The sequence below is a fragment of the Perca fluviatilis genome, chromosome 8 (assembly GCF_010015445.1).
Source record: "Perca fluviatilis chromosome 8, GENO_Pfluv_1.0, whole genome shotgun sequence".
NCBI lineage: Eukaryota > Metazoa > Chordata > Actinopteri > Perciformes > Percidae > Perca > Perca fluviatilis.
In genome coordinates, this window is record NC_053119.1 from 21536648 (window position 1) to 21561412 (window position 24765).

A 24765-nucleotide genomic window follows, 5' to 3' on the forward strand; every position below is an offset into this window, starting at 1 on the left:
CACTGTGGTTTGGTACCTGAGTGAGCACATATCTGTCATAATTAGTGTGATGTTGTCATGACTTGCTTAAAAGAAAGAATTTGAGAGAAATCAAGGATAAGATCGGTTACAGCTACAACCAGGATTTCTCTAAAACCAGGTACTAAGCCATGAAGATGTGTGTGGAAACCATAAACTAGGCTGAATTATCGAAGGGCAGGTCCTCACAGGGCCAAAATCACAGTCTAGTCGATGTTTTTTTTGAGGTCTTACATCTGAAGCCTGCTGTCGTTTTTGATGGCCCAGCCCTAGAACTGCCAGACAGACGCTGAGCTCCAACACCTTGATATTTCCTGTTTGTAAGTCTGACCCAGTTTGTTATTTACCCTGGTCTTGTTTGTTTGTTGTCTGCAGACGAAGCCACAGGTTACGGGCCGGTGTTTGAGGAGCAGCCGGTGGATACCATCTACCCCGAGGAGTCACCCGAGGCAAAAATTACCATGAGCTGCCGGGCTCGGGCCAATCCACCTGCCACATACAAGTAACATATGTTCCCCATAAACCCAGTCTCATTACTACCCGCTGTGAAATCTGTGTGCCTCCCATCGCTCACCATCTCTCAGGCTGAATTCAGACTGTTTTAGGATCTGCCTGTAAATGGCAAGGCCACAAAGGTGTTGATCTTGACCTCAATGCACCTCCAAGGTTTATTATGTCTGTGTGACCATCCCGTGCATGATTGGGTGATACATGTTCCCACATAATTGTGTCATTGTCAAACAACCTGCACAACTCATTTTGTATGCAGCAGATTTTTTCTCATACTAACAATAATTTGATTTTCCAAAACGTGGCACAGCAGGAAAACCTAATAACAAATATGATATTGTTCCTGCAGCAGCAGCAGCACAAACAGCACTATCATCGTGTCTCCACCTCATTTTGCAGCTCAGAATTTAAACCATTTTGCATGATCCATTTCAATTTAGATGTAAATGTATGTAAATGATATTGCTTGGCATCCCCCAAATCGGTTTTACTGTCAGAGCCCAGAATTAGATGTCAGAGGGGAAAGAATTAGTTTGACCACAGCTGGTATTAAGTGTTTGAGAGGGTTCATGTACAGTACAGTCTGTTATGCCTTTCAAAACATGACATTTGTTATTGCTAAATTCCAATATGTGCATGTGTTAATAGCAAGAAAAAGCAACTGTAATGCGGACTCTAGTCCGATTTTGCCCCACTGTGAGGAGCCAGGTTTTTGCCACAAAGGACAAAACCACACCATAATTAAAATACTGCATGTCACAAACAACTTACCTGACCTCTGCTTGTAGTGCTCCATGTGAAACAATCCATTTGTCAACAAGTAATCAAATAGTAGTTATGTACTCCCATACTTTACACAGACTGCTTTCACAATGCTCTACTCTACTGTATTGACCCTAATTTGTTTTCCTTGCAGGTGGATTATGGAGGACATGGAAATTGACTTGAATGCACAAGGAAGCCACTACAGTTTAGTAGGAGGCAACTTGGTCATCAGCAACCCCATTAAAACCAAACATGTAGGACAGTACTTCTGTTTGGCTACCAACATGTACGGCACGGTCATCAGCCGAGAGGCCTCAGTCCAGTTTGGATGTAAGTAGCCCACATGTGAACCCCTTTTTAGGCTGCAATGATGTACAGTACCATGCAGATTTAACAGAGAACTGACCTGGAGCTGTACTTTCATGCATATTAAGTGTACTGAAATTGCAAGGCCAGCTGGGACAAATCATAAGTGGTGTGGAAAGTGCAATTTGTGAATGGTCTCACTTCATGATGCCAGCGTGGCTAATGTACTTTTTTACTGTAAACTCCAAAGCAGTTGTTGAACTTTATACAACCCTTAAATCGTTAGTGTAGGTCTTATAGGAATTAGCTATAAGTGATTATTAAATATGAATGTATAACAATATATTCTGTCTTTACAGTTGATTTTTTGTCTCTGCCTCTCTCAGATCTCGATCTTTTCTCGTCTGAGGAGAGGGAGTCGGTGCTCGTCAAAGAGGGACAGGGGGCAGTGCTGCTCTGCGCTTCTCCACTTCACTATCCAGGTACAACATGTGATAGCTCTATCATTCTTTAGCATTTAGATGTTTAATGATCTGTTCTCGATTGTGTGGTTCTCCTCCTTGGTGCTGCAGTCCATGGCCATGCAAGTCAGGTGGACTGTAGATTGTACATTTCCCTTATATTTTAATGAAAGTGTGCCTGCCGTAGTAGTCATTATACATACTTTACTGTGAGCCTTTTTTTTAATCCACATCTATGATTTCATGACACTCGTGAACCAATTATATGAAATGAACCAAAGATATTTTGTCCCCTGTCAGCTTGAGATTGAATTGCCCTTCTTAATGTCCTCTAAGGTATAAAAATAATGACATCACTGACTCTGTAATTGTCTCATTATGCATATTTAAGCTTTTGCTGGGTTTACTTCTACTCCCTCATGGAAGTAACAGAGAAAGAATGTTTTCATCATCATCATATCTATTTCAAGCTAATATGTCATTACAGTTGTTTGTTTTGTCGTCTTCTACTTGTATATGTGGTCTCATTGTAGTAAGCATTTTTAGAGCATTAATTCAACCCAAAAAATTGTACACATATTTTCCATATTCATGCTTATGCAAATCGGTCAAACACAACAGTCTGAAAGCATTGTTAATTCTCTCTCCACAGCGTCAGAATTACTCAACAAGCCAGTGTGCTCACAGAATGCCTCTATTATGCCTCTCAGCTAAAATAATTATAAGATTTCATCTAAAAGGTCAATAGATGCTTGAATAATAAATCCCCCTCAGCACCAAAGAATTGTGCTATTTTTATTTTGCATGTATTCAGATTATTCAAACTGAGCTAGCTTCATATCCAATCCCCTCGGCTCTTTTCAAAGCTTTTTGTCCAGGGTCTTGATTGACGGGTGCCATTTTGTTGTGTCTCTTTCTGTGCAGCCGAGCTGTCATTCCGATGGATCCTCAATGAATTCCCTACCTTCATCCCACTGGACAAGAGGCGTTTTGTCTCCCAGATAACGGGTAACCTCTATATCTCCAAGGTGGACTCCTCTGACAGCGGCAACTACTCTTGCATTGCGTCCAGCCAATCCATTTCCAAGAGCGTTTTCTCCAACTACATCCCCCTCGTACCTATTGCTGAACGTTAGTACCTCAGTTCCTACTACCCCATTGTCTTTCCAGTTGCTTATTTCTGACCTTTGGATAAATTAGGATTGCATTGAAGCTGTTTGAGATTTCTGGTTTCTTCAGTTTTACAGCCAGTGATTAAATAACCCACAAAAAAGACCAAGTCCAAATCTGGGTTAGTGTAATTATCCTGTACCAGATTGATCACAGTATGATACTTTGGCCTCAAGAACATTTGCAATGCTCTGCAATTAATGACTCACACTTTAGTATGCAATGCAATACATGTTTTGATGTATAAAATGCACTTAAGCACAATACAATCGTGAAATACAACAAAAAGATTGAATACACGTGTCTCTTTAGGAATCCTTAAAAAGTGTTCAATAAAGAAATAGAATCCAGGTTGTACCAGCATAATGAGGTGCGAGTAAAGAGCAGGAGCTTAAGTGTTTCTTAAAGAGATGAGTTTCAAAAATAAGCTCAAAGATAGAAAGAGACTGCCTGGCTGAAGCAAAGCACTATATTGATTTCTTTCTCTCCCCCCTAATGAAGCATCATGTTTAATCACAACAGTGCTTGTTTTAAATGTGATAAGGTCACACCACTGTTCTTGACTCTTTCAATTAGATTTATAGGAACAAATTAGCTCAGAAGTCGACTGACACACAAGAACTTGCTTTAAGACAGAACCAGCATGCTATGAAAAAATGAACTGGAACATGAACAGCCCCAGAGATAGAGATCATAAACTACAGCAGTGCACATAGTAGTTCAATCAATTAATTATGTGTGTGTTTGCACGGCTGGATGTAAGAAGTACAAACACAAAAGTATTTAAATGTTTTCCTTAGGGACCTTCCCAGAATCCATCAGTTATTCTTCACTATTTGATATTGACTTTTATGATCATGTAACTTGTGGCCTGCTTCACCTGTGGCAGACGTGTTTTGAATGGTATTATAGTTTCTTAGAACATAGACTAGAATCTTGTGTCCCACCACAGAGGTCAGGATTAGAGCAGAGCAGGCCAGTTGTTCGAGCTCTCTCATGCATATGTGTATTATGAGATGCTATCTGGGTATGATGTGGCCTGTATTTAACTCTAACTAGTTTGTGTGTCTCTGTTTGCATACCTTTGCATTTTGTCATGGCTTTTTAAATGCCTTGTGTACAGTATGTGTACCTATCATAGTTATAATAAGTTTTTTTTTGCAGTATCCTGGTAATGTTTTTAGTAGTTTATGTAAACACCATACCCTGGGTATCCACCACCATATCCTATTTGAGTAAAAAACATTTACAAAGAAGTATTTTTTGTTTAATTTGACCACTTAGGTATTGACAGGAGAGGCTTTTGAAAATGATTAAAATGAACACCAAATCATTTTGAAACCACCATTTGTTTCAGGCTTAGCAGCTAGAAATTGGTTTAGCACCTGAGTCATGATTCTGGTCACTTGTTATTCCTCTCAGGTCCCATCCGGAAATACCCTGCTGACCTCAAAGTCAAGTTCCCAGACACCACTGCTCTGGTGGGGCAGAATATCACCTTGGAATGCTTCGCTTTGGGAAAGTAAGTGTGAGAGATCATTGGTTACTTCTGTTTGTAATGTGCAATGTTTGAACTGAAATGTTTCATGAAAATGCTCAGTCAGTAATGAAATAATGAGGAAAGGTTACTCTTTGTTATTATTGTAGCATAAAATAAGTTAATTGAATTGATGCAGCATATCAGTACACACATTAGTACATACATATTGACTATCGACAACTAAAATACAACATTTTAATTAATAGGGATGTATCAATCGGTCAAACCACCATATTAGTTAACCCTTAATGCAGTCTTAGATTTGCTGCCTATTCTCTAAGCTAAATCATTAATAAAGCATGTTTCAGTTACATTGTGATGACTTGAGTGCAGTGATGCATTACAAGTTGAAGCTAGGCTTCCTTATTATTTTTCTCTCTCTGCCCTTCCCAGCCCCGTCCCTGAGATCCGCTGGAAGAAGTTAGACGGACAGCTGCCACCCAATCATGAGGTGCGGATGGCGGGGGCTCATCTGCACCTGTACAATGTGCAGTTTGAAGACGGAGGCAGCTATGAATGTGAGGCGGTGAACTCGAGAGGAAAGGACTACCATGCTGCACGTGTGTCTGTAGAAGGTAAGAAGTGTGCTGTATGTCACGTCAGCCTTCTTCTGCCAAAGCATATGACAGGGAATACACACATTCATCAAATGTACGTTTCACAGTCTTTATCAGCTGTATTAATTCTCTGCTGGGCACTGGTGTGTGGGGTAAATTAACCAGCCCTTTGTTCTTATCAGTACCTAGTACATTTTCTCACGTTTTTCTTTTTATAGATCTAAGACTTACTGTAATGCCTCAAGTATCATCATATAATATTTAGCAGCTTTGAAGTTTTCTCAAATACTGTAACTCATTTGCAGCTTTCCCTGAGTGGGTGGAGCACATCAGCAGCACAGAGAAAGACCTCGGTAGCGATTACACTATGTCCTGCATAGCCAGTGGCAAACCAGAACCACGCATCCGCTGGCTGAAAAATGGAGAACCGGTAATATTCAAACTCATAAATCTTTATTGTCTTAAAATATGTGTTCATATACAGTACAGGCCAAAAGTTTGGACACACCTTCTCATTCAATGCGTTTCCTTTTTATTTTCATGACTATTTACATTGTAGATTCTCACTGAAGGCATCAAAACTATGAATGAACACATATGGAATTATGTACTTAAGAAAAAAGTGTGAAATAACTGAAAACATGTCTTATATTTTAGATTCTTCAAAGTAGCCACCCTTTGCTTTTTTATTAATAAGGGAACACATTCCACTAATTAACCCTGACAAGGCACACATGTGAAGTGAAAACCATTTCAGGTGACTACCTCATGAAGCTCATTGAGAGAACACCAAGGGTTGGCAGAGTTACCAAAAAAAGCAAAGGGTGGCTACTTTGAAGAATCTAAAATATAAGACATGTTTTCAGTTATTTCACACTTTTTTCTTAAGTACATAATTCCATGTGTTCATCCATAGTTTTGATGCCTTCATTGAGAATCCACAATGTAAATAGTCATTAAAATAAAGAAACACATTGAATGAGAAGGTGTGTCCAAACTTTTGGCCTGTACTGTATATGCACTTTATTTCATCTCATAAATCTTCATTTAGCTATAGCGTATGCAGAGCCCCTTGGCAGCACCGTGAGATCTCTTAGAACCTGTACAGTGTGCAACCCAGGGTTGTTACAGTAGCACAGCAGTGACAGGAAGCTGGCACTGTGGGTACACATCATGTCAGGAGAAAGCACCTGTTGGTATTGAGTGGGTGTCAGCATGGGTTGTGTAACCCTCCATAGAAACAATTGTCATCAGCCTGAATTATACCCAAGAGAGGAACAAGTACAGGAGGCTGTTTCATTGCATCATTATGGATTAATGATATCCTGTCTCAGTCAAATACACTAAATGTCATCTGTACTTCTGTGGATTAACAATCAACAGTTTGATTTTAATTATGTGCTTATTAATAGAATTTAGATGGTATGAAAATGGTAAAATGTAGAATGATGATATTTTAACTTTACACTCTTGTTATTTTCCACAGTCTGATAGGAAAGAGATGAGGTTCAGCAGCTTGACGTTTGACGATTCAGGGATGTACCAGTGCATTGCAGAGAATCACCACGGAGTCATATATGCCAATGCAGAACTGCGTGTTTATGGTCAGTCACTCTTTGGCTACAGCACAAAAGGCTGCATCAGAGATTTAAAGGTCACGTTTCAAGCTGACTAATTAGAGCTCATTAGGATTTCTGGAGTGCAATGTCAGATTTTACAAAGAAAAACAACTTTTACATGGATGGGGGAAAAAAAAGATAAATTAAGAATGTTTACAAAAATTGACTTTGGTCATCCAAAGCAGCATGCATAACATGTTACTTTGGACAGTACATTTTTATAATTGTAAAAAGGGCCATAAATATAGTCAATGCACATTCTACTAAGTTTGTGATGAATAATCCAAACTGTCCCTCCTCAGCCTGTGCTCCCACATTTGAACACAACCCAGTGAAGAGAGTCCTGGCACCTAAAAACGGCCGGGTGGTGATCCAATGTCGACCCAAAGCGGCTCCAAAGCCCACCTTCTCTTGGAGCAAAGACACCGAGCTGCTTTACAACTCCACCAGGTGAGCAGTCTCTTAATAAGATGGCACAGTTCCTTTTGTCTTCTGATATAATATAGATGATATGGATGCATTCATAGATGCTGGTTTATCATGGCACTTTTCCTTTGTGCTGTAGTTTTTAATGCAAATATTCATCAACCTTTTTCTGTGACTGGGAGACACATCTGGGTCATACTAACACAAGGACGAGTATCTGAGAACGTAATGTCTGACTACCGGAGAGGGGATCTAGAGTCCATCCCCTCTAGAGTAGGAAGACGCATACAGTATAGTGATTTTGGGGATCTAAATAAGCTCTAGATCTCTTAAATGTACTTAGTGCCAGAAAAGTCTTTAGTGTTGTTGTTTGCCAGTGATTGCTGTGCACTGCTCTGCTGTCTGTCAGTGGTTGACATTAAGCTCATTTTTAGGCTCCTTAGTGTGGACAGATTGGATGTGTAAACCCCTGTCTTGTGCTCCTGACTGACAAAACAATCCTAATCTGTGAGCTCTAAGACCCCCAACTCTTTCCCACACCCTTCACACCCCCATGCACCACAGTGAGGACTCACATAGAGAAGGAGCAGCGGCAAAATGTCTATGCAGCAGACACCTCATAATAATCTCTATGGTGGCTGTATGCGTGAGAGAGGGTGTGGAGTAGTGACTGGGCAGCTGTCACGAGGCTATTTGTCATGCAAAAATGCAGAGAAAAATGAATCATTGTTATTGCTTTTAGTGCAATTTAATGTTGCGTCTCACTGAATAGTTTCAAGTTGACATACTTGCCAACCCTATATCCCATTAGGAAACGGGCAAACATTGAGAGTACTTTCATCATTTTTCATCATCCACAAAACCGTGGAATAACATACGCTGGACTTTTGACCTTCATATCGTGCTGAATATTTTATATCACGTAGCTCTTTCCCGTCAGTGTGTGAAGAATTAATTCTGGTTTCTCCTCAGGGTGTTTATCTGGGAGGATGGGAGCCTGGAGATCCTCAACGTGACGAGAGCAGATGAAGGCAGGTACACCTGCTTCGCCGAGAATGACCGGGGCAAGGCCAACAGCACGGGCTCTCTGTTGGTTACAGGCAAGTTTCACCTAATGAGCAATGCTTAATTGATAACTCTCTTTTTAACACCTCTTTTTTGTAATGCTTCCTGGACAGTTGGTGTTGCTTTGACTGATGTCGGCCTTCGCTGGCAATCATTCCTGTCACTCTCAGTCCCACCAAACAGTCCTGACCTCCAAATGTTGACTTTTGAATAATGGCCCTGTCAGCAGATTGACAGTATACAGGCTACTGGTGTATATTCAGTCATTCTCCAAGGATAGAGGAGAGAGAGGATTGCTTTAGATCAGATGTGAAGAGACAAGGGTTTAGTCCTCACACTGTTTGATGAGGAGAGGACTTGAGTTATGAACTTGTTGAGATTGTTGTTTGATTGAATAGTGAATAATAACATGGATATGAGTTTTTGTTGCTTGTGATTAGTTTTCTTTAGACATGCAATCTCAGCTGTCAAACATTTTTAGTTCTTTTTACAGTTGATCTCCAGTGGTGCTGGATGTACAGCTCTTGTCTGCCCTCTTCTGGACATTTGTGCACAGTGAACAATTCTAGCTATTTTATATTAACACCATACTGTACTTTACTATAAATCTGTCTACTATGACATGTTATCACCTAAATGACGTTTTAACGGCTGGAATGATCTCTTTTCCGTCATCACTGATTCTCTCATCCTCTTGTGTTTCTCCCCAGATTCCACAAAGATCACCATGGCACCGTCCAATGCTGACGTTAAAGTGGGTGAGAACACCAGGATGCAGTGTGCTGCGTCCCATGACCCCTCACTGGACATCACCTTCATCTGGTCCCTGGATGGCCAGGTCATTGACCTGCACAAGGACAGTCAACATTATGAACGCATTCTGGTGAGACATCATGTTAATTAATATTAACATATAGATATTTAATATGATGATGAACTTCTGTACAATAACCTGGATCTGTGTTAAATCTTATTTCATGTCATGTTGATGTCTGTAGTGTTTTTATTGGAACACCTGACATGGAAAAGTACAGCTTGCTTTAAATGAATATGATTCCAAAAGCCATTTCACATTCCTTCCCTGAGTGGAATAGTGCATTGTACAGTATATCAGTTTAATAGTAATTTCCGCTAACATCCATTATTGTTGACATGACCTACTCTCTCTCTTAGTGCAGCTCTAACCATGAGTTAGCGGTTTGCATTTCTCATTTGTCACTGCCCACTAGGCAAACACGATTATAATTGTGATTGATGATACCCCATTTTTGTACACAAGGAGGATTTTTCCCTCGTAAAAATGGGGTCCAGTACCATATAATACTGTTTATGTGGTATTAGCAAAGCCAGTTTGACTCTCAAACAGCGAGTTCAATGCAGTCATGTATTTCTTAAGTTGGTTTTTGGTATGGTTTTACCTTTCTTCAGTGAAAGAGTGCTGTCTTGAGCAAACACTTCCCAAACCCCAACATTTTAATTTAGCTCTGACAAGGACACAGTGGGAAAGCTTTGCCTCTCAATGTATGATGATTTGCCTACTTCTGAATTTACTCTTGTGTGTTGTTTTGTGCAGAATGGAAGCTCAAATGGCGAGCTACTGATTAAGAGCCTCCAGCTGAAGCATGCCGGACGCTACACCTGCACTGCACAGACCCCCATTGACAATGTCACCGCCTCTGCCCACCTTGTTGTCAGGGGTGAGTCATGAGTAGTCATGTATATAAAATGTGGCTGTTAAGACATATTTTCTCAATCAGCTACTTACTAGGCTAGATGTTACAGAACGGATATCTGCATATGAATGCAAAAGATTCAGAGATTGCGAGAGATGGGATTTTAACATTAACACACTATTCTCTGTGAAAGTTCTAACCATTTTGGTTATTTTACATGAGAGATTTCTGTATTTTGTGTTCTGTCTTTGCTCTGGATTGTTTGGATACTGTCTAATCAAATCAAATCTAATTATGCCAACACATTTCTGATGAAGCAGAGTTTTTGACTGTTAAACTCTTTATAAATAATGCCCAAGTGAGTATAAAGATGTTTTTCAAACTTTGATGGTTGCTTAGTTTTGAATATTTAGTGTTTTCAGAAAGTTTAATTTCATAGAGCTTATTAAAGTGAGCACAAGCCAAAAGAATTCCACAGTTCATCAGACACATATTTCTAAACTACTCATTAAAATGTTCCCCTAACTCCTTATTGTCAGACCCTGTGTGTGAAAAAAGTAGAGACAGAGAGAGATAACATGTACTAAGTACTGTATCCAGTGTATGTTTAAAGAGATGTAAATCTCTCCAGAGTAACCAGACCAGAGTCATTTGCCAGACAATCTGTTGACCCGAGACTCCACGTCAAGGAAAGCAAGAGAGAAAGCGCTGGAAAAAGCTATGGAAGGAAACGCCTTGTGTCCTCATGCAAGAGAGGACACACACACACACACACACACACACACACACACACACACACACACACACACACACACACACACACACACACACACATACACATACACACACACACACACATACACATGGAACACTAACTATCTACCACTACCACCCAGATAAGCTCAGTGATAGCCAACCAATACTGTCTTTATATAAGTGTAAATAACTCAACTCAAACATATCTGGTAGTGCCTTACCTCTAGATTATATTGTTTGGCTTTACTTTATGTTGGCACTTTGCAAATTAGGTCGGATTTATCCAAATGCTCTATGTCCGCCAGGCAAAGTAACTTAGAAAACAAATGGTAACTTTTTCAGCCTTTTGCTGTGGTTGCATTACAATAAACAGTTGTATATTTGATTAAACTGAGAGAAGCAAGCAATGCTTTGCCGATTAAGAAGTGTTTTAAACAGAGAGTCAGCTCTCACTTGTCTTCATTATAACTGAATAAAGTAGAACTTTTTATAGATTAGTGAGGGCTGTTGGCACTACAGCAACTAGCATGTTTATGGTTATTAATTGTGTAATGCCATGCGCCATAACATCATAGATTTCTATCTTTCACCACGATATTTTGATATGGAGAGCTGCTGATTTCAGTGCTTGTTCTTTCAGCCACATACAGATATCAACATGCACAAAAGAAACACTGCCACTCTTCCACCGTGCTCTGTCTGTCATTTACTGTATTTCACCTCCTGGATGAGTCATCAGGCTTTGTTTTCACCCTCCACTTCCTGATGAGTGAGAGAGCTTGCCTTACAGCCTCCCCTCCGGTCTTGAAACAGACTCAGTGTTGGTGGACAAAGGGTCTCTTCAGATAGGAACCAGAGAACATTAGCAGTGATCTGGTTGCCAGTGATCCCTGTTGTGCACTGGGTGTGCTGCCACCACTGCTGCTTTCTGAGCGGGTGTTGACAGATGGCCAGGTGAACGCACAGCAGCTGACTGTAACGTTTCCCAGAGTGGAACCAAAACACAGGCCCTGGGCTGCTCCTAATGGAGTGCCAAATGTCAGCAGTCCGAGTCGCAGCGAGGGAGAGATGAAAGACAGCCATTTATCACGGCATATGAGGAAGCAGATCTGCTTCAGGAGATTGTCCGAGCTAAAAACACAGCTCTGCACCTGCAGCTTGTTATTAGTGGGGATTTGGGATAGGGAAAAAGAGCTGTTTTCATATGACGGGTCTGTGTGTTTTTGTAGCGTAATGTTACCATTTGCCTGGAACAGTGTTGAAATGTGGCTGTGTTAATGTAATTGTCTGTGAATTGGGAAAACTATTCATAAACGTTATTACATTTGATTCCTGGGAATGCAGTATGTCAGTTAGTAAAAAGCACAGAAGCTTATCAGTTTAAACACATTGTGCTAAGCATCCATATGACTCAGTGTTGTACAGACATGGAAACTGCATTGAATTGTACAAACTGGTAGATTTCACAACTTTTCTTTCTATTCTGACTCATAGAGGAGATGGGAAGCTTAAGGGCTGTCCAGCTTTGGCTGTCTAATCGCCTTACTTGTCTCTGTCATATGTTTATGACTTGAAAAAAGTAAATCCTGAGGCAAATGAGGACATTTCTGAGGCTGTGGGTTGGGTGGCTAACCTTGACATAGTCTGGGTTTTCTATTAGGCCATTTTTATGTTCCAAAGGAAGAATCGAGAGGAGCAGGAGGACCAAGAGAAACACTGGCTCAAAAGCTTTTTGCTTAAGCTTTAGTTCATATATGTCAATGGGCTTTAAGCTCTAATGCCTTAATCCATCAGTCTTTGCTGATGTCTTTTTAAAGAAGAGACTTAAAAGAAGAAATGTTAAGGCTTTGATGTGCTGTGTTTCATATGCATCAAACAGTGGTCTTTTTGGAAAATGGTGTTAAAGTATACAGTTGTTAAACGACTCAGGACTTTTGCCAAGAATTTCCCCATGAGCTTGAATAAAGATAAAGCTCTTTCAATAATGCAATACCCTCTTTTTGTCTTGGACATTCACTACACTTCTACCTCAGGGATAAGTCCAAGTGGGAACTTGAGGGGATTTTAACTTGTGAAGGCTAAGGGACAGTGTCACTAATCTCAACACAACTGTGTGGCCACACTTGTATTCATCATGCATCAAACAAACACTTTTAATCCGTGTCTTATTCTTTTCTTTACCCCAGGTCCCCCCGGTGCCCCAGGTGGGGTGCGAGTGATGAACAAAACTGACAAGAGTGTAACATTGCAGTGGAGCCGTGGAGCAGACAACCACAACCCCATCTCCAAATATACCATCCAGTACAGGGACTCCTTCTCAAAGGAAGTCTGGAAGAATGCCACTACATGTGAGAACTCAGCACACTAGTTCAAATAAACACTGCTACCTTAATGCTGAGCTGGCTCTGGTGTTATGAGAATTTGGGTCATGCCACATAGTGATACTGTAGGCCTACATGGTGGTTAATGTCTTTTGAAGATGGCTGAAATGTAATTTAGCCATGCCTCAAGGACTTAAAATATAGTAATGCATTCTGAAAATGGAACTTTGTTGTTGTTTTAGGATATTTTTGTTAAATATAGGGATTGCACAAACCTATGCTGTATAATGTTTTAGCATACCGTGCTATAGCCCTAAAATCTTGGCATTGTAAAATGAAATCTGTGCTTTTATCTCTAGCTCCTACAGATGTAGAGGGGAATACAGAGATGGCCACAGTGGTGGATTTGTTCCCCTGGATAGAATATGAGTTCAGAGTGATTGCCACTAGCGCTCTGGGGACAGGAGAGCCGAGCAGCCCGTCACCTAAAGACAAAACCCTGGAAGCAAGTAAGCTCATGTTCCTGACTTTAGGCTAACATTCGCTACATAAGACTTTTGGTATGGAGACATGGTCCTACAGTCCAGCTTTCCATTCTGATATTTATCCTTCATTATTCTGTTATAGCACTGTTTACTTACGTTAAGTATCACTGTAAAAGTGAATCAGTAGAAATCCCATCAATCTGTACTTCCTACAGCAGAAGCATGCTGCCAAACTCACCACACAAACCTCTAACAAATGAGCACTTTGCTGAAACTGTATACTGAAATTCAATTATAAAATGGAAATCACAGGCCTACAGTAACCTCTCTTCAAAAAAGAATCATCATTTAAGAGTAAGCCACTAGACTCAAGGCAAAACAACAGACCTTTTGCCTCTATGTTTCCTTCAGTGGCAAGGTTCCCACATTGACATTAAGGTGTTGCATTTGGCACAGGTCATGACATTTATATTGTATTTGCAGAAGAAGGATGTTTCAGTGCTGCTGCCAGGGATAGGTTACAGCCTGTGTGTGTTGGCATTGTGTGTGTGGATTCTTAGCATGTGGGCTCAGAGTTTTGCTGTTGCTGTTTTATTGTAGTTCCTGTGGTGGCGCCCTCAGACGTCGGCGGCGGTGGAGGGAGTAGCAGAGAACTGACCATCACGTGGACGGTAGGTCTGAACTTTCCGCTGGGCACAAGGGTCAAAAGGGCCATTAGCTTAGTTAAAGCTCACAGAAAGGAGACCTGCTGCCATCACTCACCTTAGGCAGATTGTAAATGTTTTTATTTTCTAATAATGATAATAACATTTATTTTAGAGCACAGGTTAAAACAAAGTTGCAAAATGCTTCACAGAAGAAAAAGTAACGCACCAGAACAATAAAATGGCAACAGATATCATTTTGACAATAAAAAACTGATGGAAAACGCACAGGAGGTGTTGGCTTGCAGGCAGATATAAAACAAAATGACAACAATTACATTTATTTTAACTTCGTTCTATGTTTTGGCAAAACAGCCTTTTTTAGGGCCATCCTTTTGACAATAATGTCCATGAATTTAAAGCATGCCAATGATATGTTTCCAGTCACTTTGGAGGACAACATAGTACATCAACAGATGAAATATATGGTAGAGAACTGTTGAACTTGAGGCCAGCACATCCCGGAAGATATATGGGAACTAAAGCATTGGATACTCTCATACTTTGTACCAAACAAAACAAGCTATATCAACAAAAATCGATGACTGAACTGAATCATTCTCCTCCATTGCCCTGCTGCAGCGGTTTATAAATTAGCTCTCATAGGTAAAATGCCTTTTGCTTGGCTGAGGCATGGCTTTTCAATTCCCGAGCAGCTGGAGGATGGGGCGATGTGTTTACAGGTTAACAGTGCCTAATGCAGGCATGTCTTACTGGATATTTAGTGTGAAAATAAAGCCAGAGTGCCAACAAAGGAAATGGGGCGTGAGGACAGATCAAGAGGGATGAGCCAGCAAAGTGTCCCAACTCTTTGTATCATTCGCTATTCAGTCATTTTTACGGAACAGTATGTACACGTATCTAATTAATGGAAATGGCCTTTTTTTTTAGTCTTTCTGTTAATCCTAGTATATAGCACAAGCATAAGTGGATGATGTATGATATTCATAGTGTGAACTCTGACAGGATTAAGTTGTAATTCACACGCAGGCTTGAGAGGTGTGTTGGATAAAACATTACATTAAAGTAATATTTGATGTTTCTGTCATCAGCCTGTACAGCCACAGTACTACTATGGGCCTAATTTTGGCTACATTGTGGCCTTCAAACCACAAGATGGACACGAGTGGAGTAAGGTGACGGTTGCTGACCCACAGGCCAAGCGCTATGTCCACAAAGACCCCTCCATCCCTCCATCGACAGAGTTTCAAGTCAAAGTCAAAGCCTTCAACAGCAAAGGAGAGGGACCCTTCAGCCTAACAGCTATCATTTATTCTGCACAGGACGGTAAGCACTGAAAAGATTTACAGCTCTCAACGCCGAAGCATAAAAGGGAAAATGTGCCAAACTGATCTCAAAACAATGTCACAGATCAACCTGGGCCTGTTTGAATTCCTCAATATGCCAACACTCTGCTATTTCAATCTGTCAGTGTCAGCTACTTATTACCCGCAGGGTTTTCAGTGGAGTAGGACTCATTTAATAGGAGTTCTCATGTATAGTTGTGAGGAATTTTAATACCCCTTGAAAGTGAACCCATCTTCCCCTCTCTCCGTCTTTCCTTGCGGGGGGATTATCATGATCTATGTAGCATGAACCAGAAAGCTGATAATTCGCCCAAGGATGCAAAGCATTTAGCCTAGTTATTAACTTCCACTGACAGACAGTGGAGATAACCACTGGCAACCCAGACATGACGGGTTACAGAGATGCCCCGTTGCCATGGTAACCAACTTTGGGAACGCTTTCCTTTTGAGTGTCTATGATTTTTATAGCTAAGCCTGTAGAAGCGCTCTGCCCCCAGGGGTGTGACCATTTGGATTTGTGTGCATGCTGGTTGTGCAGTATTGTTTTTTTGTGTTTGTTTCTGTGTGGAACACAATGATTATTTGATGGGTTGTTGGTTCAAGGCCCAGCATGGCTATTTCACATTCAGGGACAGTTTCCTGGCAGCTGCAGCCTACAAAGTGTATAACTGGCCCATAAGTCACGGAAAAGTGTTTGATGGCCTAGTGAAGGAATGTGTGCCGAGAGAGATTTCTGTCACTTCCCTTGTTCCTTACAGTGATTAATTCAAATTACTGAAATGATGCTTGAGCACCACTAAAAGAAAAATAGCATTAGTAAGGCCAGTAGACACATATAAAAAACACTAGACAGTTTATGATCACGGTTATGGATCCATTAGCTTGTGCATATGTTCGTACATATAAAATATGCTAGGTTTGAGCGTTGTGTGTGCAATATAAGGATTAGCTCTGAAAGACTCATCCTTGAAAATGGTTCTCTTACGGTAAACTACTTTGTGTCTCTCCTCAGCTCCATCTGAAGCTCCTGTAAGTGTTGACGGCAGAGCTCTCTCTGCCACAGAAGCCATAGTGTGGTGGCTGCCTCTCTCACAGAGCAATATCGATGGATACCAGGTCAGTAGAAATGTTACTGAGGCATCCTGGTAAAAGAAACGGGAGACGTACTACGGCTTGGCTCATGTCTTTTTGATGTGGTTTAAACTACTGTCTTTAAATTCTAACACCCATTAGTAGAACTTCTATACCTGCTAGTTTCTATAAATTAGCTTGTACCTATTATTATTATTATTATTTTACTTATTTACTTCCCTTTCCTTATGGTATAAACCAGTTTTTATAAGTGCTGTAAAGGCAAGGCTTGTGCACCAAGCTGGTGATGGATCCCAGCCATCTCACCTCTGTCCCTCTGTGTCCCAGGTGAAGTACTGGAGGAATCAGGAAGACAGTGAGGGGCGGGCCCAGAGGGTGGTGGTACCCGGCAGTGAGAACCACACCAGGCTGGAGGGTATGAAGCCTGACTCCCACTACCTTATTGAGGTTCGGGGCTACAACTCTGCAGGATATGGGCCGGCCAGCGAGCACCTCCAGATCCACACCAAGAAAGCCCGTATGTTGTGCTTTTAGCAGATTAGTGTTGACCAGCAGGGATCTGCATGGAAAACAACAACATGTATCTTAAAGCTATATTTAGTCCTTATTTACAAATATATGCTATTTTAATATAATTGTTATTCTTTACTGTTTTTGTGTCTTTTAACAGCTCCAAGTCGACCTCCCAGAATAGCTGGTAAAAAATTAAAGGGCCGGAAAGTAAATATTGTCTGGGAACATGTGGAACCACTTGCTAACGAGGCACCGGTAGATGGTTACAAAGTGAGTACAATTCGACATTTACGTTTATACAGATTATAATCTCCCTGAAGGAAAGCTGCTGGGCACCACATTTCTTTTAAATGATATGTGTGTACACCTAGGTGCTGTGCAGGCAGCAGGGCCACTCCTCAGGCACTCTATACACAACTAGTAAGCAGAGCATAGACCTTCTCCTGCCCACAGATGGGAACTACGTGGTGGAGGTCCGGGCGCACACAGAGGGCGGAGATGGGGCCGTGGCACAAGTCAACATCACAGGTAACAGACAGACTCACTTGCCCCCTTCATTTTGCCTTTTGGCATCTGCTACAGACAGAATATGACCATATTTTACAACCTAGAATTGTGATTATGACTAAAGATTTAAACATTTGTTTAAGTACCTTTGTTATGTTTGTTGTCTTTTAGGTACCTGGCAGCTTCACACTTTGTTAAATTGACAAAATGAAAAGTCAGACTAATAGCTAAGTTTCTGCTGAAAAAAAGACATCATGCATGTGGACAGTGTTAACGCTGCTGAACAAAGACACAAATTAATGCATAGAAAGTCTGCCAAAAAGAAAAATGAACCAAAAAGTCAACCTGGACTTTAGAGATTTGAGTTACAATTTAGGTGCCTGAGTTGGATTTGGTGTTTAAGTTTTTTTTTTCTTTTCAGTAAACATGTATCTTCGTTCTAATAAAGTTTTACAAAATGGAAAGTGTGTGGATGACACTTTATGACTTACTTATTTAGAAGAATGAGGCATCCTGAAATGAAATTTAGCGAGTGAGAGTAATCTCTTGCGAAAAATAGTTTCATCAGTGGAACATAAATAAAGAAAGCCTTCAGTTATCTAATCACATTTTAAATCCATAGTGCTAATGTAACACACTGTGACTGCTTATTCCTGGCCTGCCATTTGCTAGTGAGATTATACAAGGTTCAAAGTTGGCGGTAGGTTATCATTTGTCACAGCACGAGGGTTCCCTGGCCAGAGCAGAGCTGTCACTTCAGGTTTCATACAGTACCTTAGATTGGAGGGCTAAGATGGGAAACTTTACGGCCCGTGACTAAAGCTTTGATACCCCCCTGACTCGATCCCCACTGGCTGATGGACTGACAGGTATGCTGACTGGATGGAGGAGGCCTTAAGCCTCTGTAATTGATCTTGATGAGTAGAGGATACCCCTCCTGTGGTTTTCCTTATCTGTTATCGTTCAGTCCAGACCTACTGACAGCTTGATTTCACAGACCTGGAAATTTAAGCCGTGGAGGATTTCAAATGCAGGGCATTGACAAATGGAGTGGGCATTTAAAGTGATCTCTACACAGATGGGGTATAATATCACACAGTCTTTAGTTTTATGGATGAAAGCTGGACACTCGTGGGACATATGTTTTTTTCCTCAAATTAGCAGCAAATTTGACTGTCGGTGCAGGTATATTTTAAGCAAAATCAGACCTACTTTTATCTCTCTGTGTCTCTCAGGTGGAAGTGTCATATCCGCTCCTTCTCTCAGCGTACTCTCCCTGCTCCTGGTGGCTCTCCTCTGCCTGAACCTCTGAATGTAGCGCCATCTTTGTCTTCACTTTCCGTGAAGTAGACTCTTTATGGTTGACGCCTATGAGGACTTTGGGACTCTTTCCACAATCTTTTGGTTCTACCCCGTAACCCGGGACGTCATATTCCAACTCTTCCCCTCTGGAATATGTTTGTGGAAATAGACACAGAAAAGGAAAAATTGGAAATGGACAAAGACATCCCTTATTTATCCACAAAAAGCCTCTTTGGAGGAGTGTCAAAGGAGTTCTGTCAACTTTTTAAATATGCCTTATATAAACGACTGCACTTATCTTTCACAATAACTTGTTTGAAAATGGATCATGACTGAAAGTGTGAACATTACACTTAAGGTTGGCTGTTAAGTCTATTTACATCATGAAGCCGACCTTTCTTATGTAGATAAAGAAGCTGTTTGTTCAGATACGTGGGCTTCATTTTATCTATGATATTTTAGGAAATCTACCCTACAGTGCATTCCATAGTATAAGGTAAACAAGTAGCTGTGAAGGATAAGTGTATGGGTTTATAAAAATGTCTTTGTCTTTCTTTACTTGCAGTTCAGTGTAATTTTCTTCTATTTTCTTTTTAAAATGAAGCAGACCCTTTGTTACAGAGATACAGTCAAAGCAAATCTCATCCTTTCATACTGGATTTTTTATTAACAAACATCTTAGGGGAAAGAGCAATTTATGTCATGCTGAAATAATATATCCAATAATTAATATTGTTTTGCTACCTAATATACTATGGATGTTATTTGCTGAAAAAATGGATTGGGTTGACCTGCAATCAGTGCTTATTTACAAATCATAACACGAGTTCTTTTGATAGAATACCACTTTCAAATTGTGTGCATGTTGACATTGTTAAAAAGGAAAAAAGGAAAAAAGGTTTGAAATGGTTCAAAAGTGTTTAGGCACATGGGTCCATATTTGCAAAGCTGAATGTAAAGCAAAACATAGAAACAAGGAAGTGAACTATAAACAACATATCAGAGATGCAGTTTAAAATGCAAAACTGCAGCAAACCTCTGGTTTTATTTGTACAACTGTGCAGTGATCAGGGCTTTGCCACAACATCTGGGTCATTATTGAACTAATCCTGAACAAAAGAAAAACCTGTTGTTTTCACTGTATCATTAGGGCCTCAGTGGTAACTGCTGGTGCTTTGTAAAGAATGTTGGCATTTTATTTAGTGTAAACATTTTAATTTCATCTCTCTCGTTTATGGCTTTGTGTAAGAGTCACTATTTACAGTTATAGTGAACGGTAGCGATGCTCATGCCCTCCAATAATTGTGCAATGTATGTGTGGCTACTTTATATTTTCTAATAAGACAACTTGCCTAGCTCCTATAACAGTCTTTTTTCATTATCTGGTACAAACAGAAGAAAAGCAAAGCCATCTATGTCAGCTCCGAGAGCCCATCAAAAGCTCACGACGTTGTTTCCACTGCATTATTTTTGTCTTTTCAGTAACGTGATCAGAGATATATAAACAGTATCAACTGTTGTCTTTTTTATGATTATTATATTTGTATGCCATGACCCACATTTAGTTGGACAGTTTAAACGTTTATTTCCCTTGAATGGAGGAACAAATGCTGCGTTTTGAATTCCTCCGATTCATTCTTGTATGACTGATGCTGGCCATGCTTCTACATTGTGACTATATCAACATCCACCACAAAGTGCTTTTCCCAGTTTTCCTTCATGCGACAAATCATAAAAATGCCAAATGCATGAATGCCTTGAACTTTGGTGTTTTGGGACAAAGCAGTGGCTCTACATTCTAACATGCATGACATTGAAACAAATCGACTTTAAAGCAACTTCTCAACCTCTCAGCTTCATATTAAAATACATTCCATTTATATGAGTGGCATCCCTTTATGCCAGAGACAGTGTAGATCTACAGTGAGCCTAATATGTGCATTAGCTGCTAAGTTTCATTAAGCCAGTTATCTCTTATGAAGTCTTGGGGAGATGATTTTTAGAGAAAAAACCTAAACTGACTAAAGGAATCTCACTCATTCAAGTTCAAAAATTGGTCCTGCAGTTCCGCACACACAATATGTTGGGGATTTGATAGCATCACTGGTGGCAATGGCAGCATGTTTGGCTGTTTGCTGGAAGTTCAGTGCTTCGCTGGACTTGAACGGCACTTGTGAGGGATGAAACTGGAACCTCTTATTGGCTGGACAAGGAACAATAAAAGTGTAGTTAACTATTAAAGAACTCTGGTGTTTTCTCTGTTGTTTTTCAGCGACTTTTCTTTACCTGGGAGTTCTCAACAATGTGAGTTTACTATAAGCTTGAGTGTGAGTGCAGCTAAAAACTGTGTGGGTCTCGGAGCACTTTTGTCTGAGTTCTGGTGTGAGTCAGGTTTACAGTCCATGGTGGAATAAGTGGCAATACAAAATGTAAAAATACCATTTTATTTACTAAATTAAACTACATAATTATCAGCAAACTGTGGTTCAGTATCATAATTAGAAGTAATGCTTATACAGAATGGCCCAAAACAGAAACTAGACAGCACAAATATTGTCCCTATTAAACTTCTTAAGAAATATGAATGAAGCCATTCATCACAACTTATTACTCTTTATAAAGCATGCATTAATGGAAAGGGGTACTGAGTTGGTTTTTTTTATTGTTGGAGCTGGTTTGAGGTAGTGCTACTTTCCTAAATACTGTTAGGAAAGTAGCACTGCATCATATTTTATAAGCTCCTTTTACACATTATATGTAACATATTTATCTGCCAAATTGATTAGATTAGAAAAAAATCTACTTTATTGTTGGTATAGTTACTAAGACAATGAAATGCAGTTTAGCATCTAACCAGAAGTGCAAAAAGCAGTACAGTTCAGAGTAATGTACAAAGTATATACAGAATAAAATATAGAATAAATAGAAAGTGGAATAAACAGTAAGGGGTATGAATACACTAGATATATACGAACAGTATAGTATTAACACTGTATATGAATACGCTAAGATATACAGTATGAACATGTTAAGCAACTAGTAGCTGTCAGATAAATGTAGTGGAGTAAAAGTACAATATTTCCCTCTGAAATGTAAAAGCATTAGGTAACATACAATGGAAATACTCAAGTAAAGTACAAGAAGATGAAAGTTGTATTTAAGTAAATGTACTCAGTTGCATTCCACCACTGACAGTCCAAGACTATAATGAAGTTCCAATCAAACTTTTGGTGTCACTGTTCAAGGGTAAATATGTCTCAAATATGACTTTGAGTCACTCTAAGTGAGTGCAGATATTAATGGCTAAAATAGGGGATGACTAAAACAAACCTTAAAGGACATACAATATGTTACACCAACCACAACAGTCATTTTTATTGATATAATGCACAGGAATACACAGATAAGGAACTTGAACATGACAAAATATGCTAAATATACCAATACATTTAACTAAAGTTTGCCTATGCTATTTTAGACTTTTGTAGAGCAATATTAGTCATGGAAAAACTATCTCACCACTCTATTTAGTTTTGGAGCTTTCGATTATATCACAAAATCTCAGCAACAGATGGAGTTGAGGTCCAAAAGTTCATTATTGACGTTGGAAACAGCATTGAGAAGAAAATCTCACCACAGGGTCCATTGAGTAGCCGGGCTGGAAATTTCAATCACATCACACAATCTTGATCTTTATCATATTAATTGCACTGAATAAAGATTGAAATGTAATGAGAAAGTCCCGGTTATAAGTTTTAGTTCACAGTAAGTCAGCCTGAGTTCACTGGTGAATGAATTATGAATTGAGTCTAAAATACTGATGTTATTGTTATAAGATTGGAAGTCCATCCAATAAAGCCAGTATTACACACACCCCAGAAGAATATTTCCAGTTCGGCAGTTTCCCTTTAAACATACACACAAAGCAATGTCAAAGGTTGTAAAAAGTGCTATCAAATTCAGACAGACTCTCCACTGGGGTCGGACAACTGGTGGTCTCAGGTGCTTTTCACACCTTGTTGGAAGCAAAAGAAAAACTTGATCACTTACTGTATGTCCTTAGTCATTGCTGCCTTGGGACTTAAGTATTTTATCCTGTAACTTTAGACTGGTTATGTGTAAAATAGTCATAGAAGTCTTTCAGCATTCACAAACCAAATAAGAGAAACTAGAACATAATTTATGATTTATGAGTATCTTCCATTATCAACCATGTCTGCATCCAGGAGAAAGCTATTCTTTAAATATATCAGATAGCCATTCAATCTGTCCTCACTTACAGATAAGGCCAACTCTGTCAATGTCTAGTTTTTCAAGCAGAAACAGCTGTTGGAGTTTTGTCTCCTATCAGGTATCCAGCAGATGAAAAGCAGATTGATATCACTTCTCTTCATGGATTAGGTCAGACCAAATTAATCAGATTTTAGATACTTATTGAGCTTTAAGTCATCTCTCCGTTTCAATCAGGGGTCTTAATGGTTATTCACTGAAATCAGCTCACAGAGAGAACAAAAGATGGAGAACTTTTTTTCAGTGGCTTATCGGTCCAAGCATATGGCCTGTGTGATAGGTCTGATCCCAGGTGGCGGTGTAACCCTTTCCTCCAAAAATACACTCACAGGCTGCCGCTTGATTCAGACTGCTCCTCCAGATCCTATCCTCCAGACTTTAAACTCATACAATTCTGGAAATATAGCTATTTGCTGACCGTTGATTTTTAAATGATTTAATTTAATACCACATTATAAAGTTATACAAGTGCTACAATTTCATTTTGCATTGATTGGCAGGAAGAAAAATACACTCCTCTGACCTCCTTGAGCATGTGTTTTTGCAGACAGGTGTGCAGTCCCAGGGCAGATTGTGCTATTGTCTTTGTAAACCTACACCTGTTCTTTGACAGCTCAGACAACACAAAACATACTTTAAAGTGGTGCACAGCAGACTAGAACCAGACTGCTGCTGCTGGGAGACCTGAAACGTGACGCCCTCTCTGAGATGCCTGCAATATGTGCAATATGTCATGCTGTGTCAGCGTAAGACTGGCCGGGACTCATGCAGGAAGGCTTTATTAGTGAAGGTTTTCATACAGATATTGTGTTACAAGCCAGGGTTTAACCACTGAAGGACCATCAAAGTTTCACTGACAAGCCATCACTGCAGAACCTGTTCCAGAGGTAAACTAAATGAATGTAATAAGGTTAAAATGAGGCACAATAAAACCCCACTGATAATGCCAATCATGATGTGGACTGTTAAATTGACTTGTTTCTATCTCAATTTGAAGGCTCTGTTGCCAAGAAAACCATTTAAAAGTGTGTGATAGAATGAGCGACCTCTGCTGGTGAGGATTTATGACACACATCAAGTGCACAGCACCAATCACAGCTGGACACAGTTTAATCAAACACAACTAAATTAAACTGCACTGAAAAAAAACTACCGGTAAAGATGGTTTTACACCTGACGTTAAATTAAAGTCCAAAACATTATATGAGTTAATGTGAACAGCAGGAAAAATGCAATGACCCTGACCAGAGAGAGCAGAAGTGAGTCAGCAGGCTGACGTTTTTTCCTCAGACACATTTTACTCCTCAGAGCAACATCTCATGTAGTGCGAGAAGTGGCAGAGCCCCTCAGCTCAGCGTGAGCTGCGCAAACCGGTCAA

General features: G+C 40.0%; 1 protein-coding gene across 5 annotated transcripts in view; it reads left to right on the forward strand.

Moving 5' to 3' along the window:
* The window catches only part of LOC120564154 (contactin-1a-like), a 62649-nt gene extending 41308 nt beyond the window's left edge, over positions 1-21341 (forward strand). For 4 of the 5 annotated variants that reach the window (XM_039808905.1, XM_039808902.1, XM_039808903.1 and 1 more), the window contains exons 4-24: positions 394-520; positions 1445-1623; positions 1986-2081; positions 2985-3191; positions 4653-4752; positions 5164-5345; positions 5633-5757; positions 6814-6931; positions 7249-7396; positions 8345-8472; positions 9148-9320; positions 10011-10134; positions 13053-13214; positions 13547-13696; positions 14273-14343; positions 15429-15663; positions 16696-16799; positions 17103-17292; positions 17446-17558; positions 17660-17816; positions 19031-21341. In XM_039808905.1, coding sequence (XP_039664839.1) covers positions 394-520; positions 1445-1623; positions 1986-2081; positions 2985-3191; positions 4653-4752; positions 5164-5345; positions 5633-5757; positions 6814-6931; positions 7249-7396; positions 8345-8472; positions 9148-9320; positions 10011-10134; positions 13053-13214; positions 13547-13696; positions 14273-14343; positions 15429-15663; positions 16696-16799; positions 17103-17292; positions 17446-17558; positions 17660-17816; positions 19031-19107 — 2966 coding nt within the window. In that variant the 3' untranslated portion in view covers positions 19108-21341. Of the gene's footprint in view, positions 1-393; positions 521-1444; positions 1624-1985; positions 2082-2984; positions 3192-4652; positions 4753-5163; positions 5346-5632; positions 5758-6813; positions 6932-7248; positions 7397-8344; positions 8473-9147; positions 9321-10010; positions 10135-13052; positions 13215-13546; positions 13697-14272; positions 14344-15428; positions 15664-16695; positions 16800-17102; positions 17293-17445; positions 17559-17659; positions 17817-17966; positions 18184-19030 lie in introns of those variants that run through there. The other variant, XM_039808904.1, reaches the window with a different exon arrangement.
* Positions 21342-24765: the final 3424 nt, after the last annotated feature.